Source organism: Nansenia antarctica (genome assembly GCF_963989245.1).
Source record: "Nansenia antarctica genome assembly, chromosome: 6".
Taxonomy (NCBI): Eukaryota; Metazoa; Chordata; class Actinopteri; order Argentiniformes; family Microstomatidae; genus Nansenia; species Nansenia antarctica.
This window is the reverse complement of record NC_137676.1, coordinates 65454343-65460399: the sequence shown is the minus strand read 5'-3', so window position 1 is coordinate 65460399 and position 6057 is coordinate 65454343. Positions and strand designations below refer to the sequence as shown.

General features: G+C 48.3%; 1 protein-coding gene across 1 annotated transcript; it reads right to left on the bottom strand.

Moving 5' to 3' along the window:
- Positions 1-454: 454 nt before the first annotated feature.
- On the bottom strand, positions 455-3485 carry LOC308160834 (uncharacterized protein; the record flags this gene model as incomplete). The annotated part of the gene is made up of 4 exons (XM_080534770.1): positions 3123-3485; positions 2156-2292; positions 1775-1883; positions 455-1644 (listed from the first exon to the last, which is right to left on the bottom strand). Exons 1-4 carry the CDS (start codon positions 3427-3429, stop codon positions 455-457), a joined length of 1743 nt encoding a protein of 580 aa, XP_080390896.1. The 5' UTR covers positions 3430-3485.
- Between the last annotated feature and the right edge of the window lie 2572 nt (positions 3486-6057).

Sequence of the window (6057 nt, the reverse complement as noted above, 5' to 3'; positions counted from 1 at the left end):
CAGGACTTCTGTTCCATACAATTCAAAACCATTATGTACAAGAAAATATATGGTTATAACATGGTGAGTGACGGGAAGGCATCGGAAATAAAACAAACGGAAGCTTGACGCAAACACAACGCGTGTGACTGTATTTTGTTTAACTCATTTAGTGTTGAGTCATTCCAGAGTGCCACGGGCGACTTGATTCACCAAAAATGCATACATGATGATGTTTCATTTTGTAGCCAAAAAAGTATTGTTGCTAGGTAAACACCACATAAAACACTTGGCACTCCAGGTGGTGAGTATTCCAGAATTCATTGGCAATTGGTGAGCGAAGGTTGGCTTGATCATTATATGTAAACAAAACAAAACAAAAAAACATGTATGTCTCATAACATAAGGCATACCATCAGAATAAACACATTTTGATTTCTTCAGTCTGAAGAATTGATTTCTTTTGCATGGTTGCTCAGCTCTGGAGATCCGGCCGGTGCTTGCGCTGGTGAGATTTAAGATGATCCAGACGCTTGAAGCTCAGGCCACAGATGGCGCAGCAGTACGGTCTCTCCCCGGTGTGGGTACGCAGATGGACCTTGAGAATGTCTGCCCGGGTGAAGCTCTTGTCACACAGGCTGCAGCGGTGTGGTTTCTCCTGCGTGTGGATACGCCGGTGGAGCTTCAGGTTCCACAGACGGCTGAACTTGTTCCCACAGAGAGAGCAGCAGTAGGGCTTGTCCACCGTGTGGCTGCACTTGTGCCTCTTCAGGTCGGAGAAGGAGGCGAAGCCCTTCCCGCAGTGGCTGCAGAGGTGGAGGCCCTCTGCGGAGTGGATGCGCTGGTGGACTTTGAGGTTGCAGGCTTGGGTGAAGGTCTTACCGCACTGGTTGCAGGAGTAGGGTGGCCCCTGGCCTACTCTGTGTGTCTGCCTGTGGGCCTTGAGGGAGCCAGAGTCGGAGAAGGTCATGGAGCACTGATTACAGGTGAGCCGTCGCCCTACTCTCCCACCTCCCTGCTCCTGTAATCGATCTCCCAGGTTGAGCGAGTGGCTGAATGGTACTCCGGCACCGTAGAGGCCTTGTGTGTTGTCCTGGGTTTGGTCTCCAGAGTGGACAGTCGGCCCCCTGTGGCTGACCCTGCTGCCCGACTCGGTCAACCGGTGTTCGGGGTACAAGGCGCTCGAGTCCTGCAGGTACCCCTCCTCGTTGATCAAGAGGCAGTTCAGGTCTCCGACCTCTGTGTTACCCTGGGGGGATCCAGAGGCGGGGGTCACTCGCTCCCCATGGGTGCCCCGCCGGCCACGATGGGAGCTGGGCACGTGGGAGCGATGGTCGGCCCCCTCAGACCCCGCCAGGTCCACCTGGAAGTGACCGGCGGCTCCGTAACCCAGCGGCCCACCCAGGCGAGAGGGAGAGCCCGGGAGCCCGTCCAGCCCTCCCATGTCTAATAAATGTCCCCCTCCATAGCTAGTCTTCTCAAACCCAGCTAGGTCCTCCATACTGTAACGGGCCCGGTAGAGTGGCTCAGTAGGGTCTGTTGGGTTTCCCTCTGGGTCCTGTTCTGGTCCCTGGTCCAGACCAGACCCCCAGTCGTCCCGGCACTGCTGCAACTCCTGCTCATTGAAACTCTTACTGGGTCCAGAAACGTCTGAACCCTCGGCTCCTGAAAGTGTAAAGAGGTAAACACAGCAGTTGAAACAATAGTGTGACTATTACTATAACTGTAGTAAAAAAAATCATATTAAATTCAATAGGACATAATGCAACAGTGGTAAACTCAGTGGTAAACTCACCATCCAGACACACACCCCATCTCCCTTGAAGCTCAGCACCGTCTGGTGTAATGTGGAGAGCCTCCTCCTTGAGCAGTGTGTCCAGCTTTTCGCTACCAACGTCTGTGGACTGACAGACAGACAAACAGATAAACAAAGATTGTTGTTAGGGTCGGCCAGCAATCGTTAGGTTGCGGGGGTATACCACATTCCAACCAGTGATTAACTGATGACCAAATGAAACCCTGCTTGTTTAGATTGGATAAAATGAACATGTAGGAGCAGTGAAACGGACTGTGTCCAAGCTCAAGCTGTGAGTTGATATCAGGCAATTATTTTAGAACACTGCTACTATGGCTAAGGTAACGGCCACGTCTGAGAGTAAACACACGTGTCACCTACCTCAGGTGTCCTCATAGGACTTGTGGCCCTGGTCTCGTCTAGCTCATGGAAGGGCGTGTCCTCTGCTACGCCCCCGCAGCTGTTCCACTCCTCCTCAGGAACTCTCTCCTGCTTCAGGCCACGCCCCCTCCCCATACCTGGCCACAGGTAAACAAACACAGGTCACCATACTGGGGGGTATTCCAGCAACGTTGCTAAAAGAAAATCCAGGCTTATTGTCATAAGTCTCATGAGACTTGTCAAAAACTCCTGGCTTAAAAAATAAGCCTGGATTTTCCTTTAGAGAGGTTGATGGAACACTCCCCTGCTCTCATTTCATGCAGGGTCATGTATATTGTTGGTGGTTTTTATTTTTTTTACATGGTGAACTTTTGCATTGACTTTTGCATTGATTTCTGGCAGGGGCATGGGCAGCAGGTAGCCTAGAGGTTAGTGAGATGGGTTTGTTTGGTATGGTGGAAATCATGGACGCACTTCAGTGGCTTCCTTTCCTCGTCTCATATTCTCACTCATTTCAAGTCACACACCAACTGGGTATGGCATGTGCATTCACCCCGGGTGTTTATCCATCAAGTGGCCTGGGGTGGTCCAGTGGTCTAGCACCACGGCCTACAGTGCACACATATGGGCCATGTCCGTAGGGGTTTGAATCCGGCCCGTGCCCTGCTGACACACACCCTCTCCTCCTTACTTTCCTGACTTTCTTCACTATCTCTATCAAATGCAAATGGGGGAAAAAAGAGACTGTCCCACTAAAAAAAAAAATACTTTAAAAAAGGCCTTTCACCCATCACACCTGAAGGGAATGATGTGAGGAGAGGAAGCCCTCTTAAGAGTATTTGAGAGGCACTTCATCTTGATCACCCTCAATGCTTTCCAACGCGTGTTCACAAGAGGAGAAGGGGGGGGGGGTACAATACAAAGAAAGCAGCCTGGGGGTATTTCTAATCTTATTCTTTCCTCTCACCGGTTTGTGATGCTGATGATGAGGATTTGTCTCCCGCTTCCTCGCCGGGGGCTCCTGCTCCTCTCCCGCAGTCCACACACCTCCCCCCCCTCCGGCCTCCCCCCTCTCCCCGGTCCTTCTCCCGGTGTTTGTTCTCAGACCACTGGAGTCGCTTCTTCAGGGACTCGACCTGCTCCCGGCCGCGGGACACCTCCTCCAGGAAGCTGTCCTCCACCAGTCTGGTGATCTCGTACATGGCTGCTTTGAACACCGTCTCCATGACGCCTGAGAGCTGGGACTGGAACGTGACGATAGCCTCGGACATCATGGAGGAGAACTGAACTGTTTTCCACGCGTCCAGCTCTCTCTCTCTCTCTCTCTGTCTCTCTCTCTCTCTCTCTCTCTCTCTCTCTCTCTCTCTCTCTCTCTCTCTCTCTCTCTCTCTGTGTCTCTCTGTCTCTGTACACACAATGATGCTAGCACAGTTAGCTCGCTTTCTTGTCGTGGTCTTCAGTTAATTAGCAAAACGCCGCTCTAAATAACATATCTTAGAATATCAAATCGCGAAATGACACTTTGTCAGGCTAGACATATCAGGCTAGCTACAAAAATGGCTACAAATATCGGAAGCAGCTAGCTGCAGCAGATGTGGTGTGATTCAGCTGGCTGCTGCTAACTAGCTCGTCAACACCAAATCATCCATCCAAGAAAACAATCGGACTTCCGGAAACATATTCGCTCCGGAAGGGATATCTAGGGATGTCTAGGGAGGGTGGGTGCGTTCGTAAACTCGATCTGGAAATCTTGATCAGCAGATTATCCAATCAAATGACTTGGTTTCCTTTGTGACGTTGAACCCAGTGTGTGCTCCGGCACTCTCGGTGCACATTTACGAACGCAGCCTGGAACATTGGAATGTTCCACGGCGTGTAATTAAAAAAAAAATACGACAATAACTTTGCACGAACACAACGCTTTTGAGATATTATTTGATTTCTCTGGCGTTTACTGCCCATGTATTATTATAATATCTACGGGGCACTCTTTGTTTGTGTTTAATAATCGTTAGAATTACAACTCCGACTTTGTTACAACCCCGGGGAAACTGGAGCTCGCTGGCCGGTCGGCCCCGTAGGGGAGCACAGTTTGGGGGATCATGGCTGCCCCCATGGTCCTCGGTCGAAATATTCGCACCCTGATTGTATTGTTTGACTGATTATTTGAGACCAGTCTCGCCAGAGATTTAGAATGAGGAACTAATTTGGGAAGGTCAACGCTGCACGTTCATGGAGTAAATAAGCCGACTTGTCTTTACGGGATTCAGTGGGATCGTAAATGCGGAACGTTGATGGAATACCCCCCCGACATCGTTCCCTGTAGAACATGTTATTGTGTTGGACAAAGTGCGTAGACAGTGCTGAGACTGAAGACAAGAGTATGTGAGAAGTCGTGTGTTTGTGTTTGTGTTTGCTAGCCCAGCTGGATGGCAAGGACCCCAATTGAAATAAGCCAGTGGCTTTCTTGGGTTTTTATCCTTTTAGTTTGACCTTGTATGTAATATGTACTTTCATGTACCTACTTCTGCAAACCTTCTAATAAAGTTTTCAATCAATCAAAAAAAACGTGCTGCCACATGCTTGCTTGCTGGGAGTAGTGAGTTACATGCTATAGCCAAACATGTTAGTTTGTTAACTATGAAGTGAGTTACATGCCATAGCCAAACATGTTAGTTTGTTAACTATGATGAAGTGAGTTACATGCCATAGCCAAACATGTTAGTTTGTTAACTATGAAGTGAGTTACATGCCATAGCCAAACGTGTTAGTTTGTTAACTATGATGAAGTGAGTTACATGCCATAGCCAAACATGTTAGTTTGTTAACTATGAAGTGAGTTACATGCCATAGCCAAACATGTTAGTTTGTTAACTATGATGAAGTGAGTTACATGCCATAGCCAAACATGTTAGTTTGTTAACTATGAAGTGAGTTACATGCCATAGCCAAACATGTTAGTTTTTTAACTATGAAGTGAGTTACATGCCATAGCCAAACATGTTAGTTTGTTAACTATGAAGTGAGTTACATGCCATAGCCAAACATGTTAGTTTGTTAACTATGAAGTGAGTTACATGCCATAGCCAAACATGTTAGGTTGTTAACTATGAAGTGAGTTACATGCCATAGCCAAACGTGTTAGTTTGTTAACTATGAAGTGAGTTACATGCCATAGCCAAACATGTTAGTTTGTTAACTATGATGAAGTGAGTTACATGCCATAGCCAAACATGTTAGTTTGTTAACTATGAAGTGAGTTACATGCCATAGCCAAACGTGTTAGTCCACACAGTCCAGTAGGTGGCGGTAATGCACCTTAAGCTGGTTGCCAACCGCCAATCAAATACAAAGAAGAAGAAGAAGAAGAAGTTACAACCCCGGAAGTGTACGCCATTCTCCCGCCCATAGCCCTGCGTCACACAAAAAAACTGAGCGCAAACGAGGAGCAGCCTCATGTTACGAAGGTCCATGAGGAAGAAGCCATGTCGCCGATGATCTTTTAGGCCCATATTGGTAAAAATAATAATCTCTATATTACCCTTAGTAAGATTCACCAAGGGTGCTGGGTCACCATGGCTTCGGATGGTTTCCAGGCCCAGTTCGCCTCCGTGATGGAGAGTGTGATGAAGACGGCCGTGGCGGAGACGACCAAACTTTTCGAAACTACCATCGAGGAACTGGGCGCGGAGATCTCCCGAATCAATCAGGAGAACGAGGACCTCAAAACAAAGCTTAGCTTGCTCGAATACGAGACGAAACCATCGATTAATTTCGGTGATATTAGCGATCATGGCAGCAGAGAGGCGCCTGGTCCGAGTTCAACGGCGCCATCACGCATCGAACAACGTGACATTGGCATCCAGTGTGGTGAGTTAAAACACTCAAAATGAGACTAAACA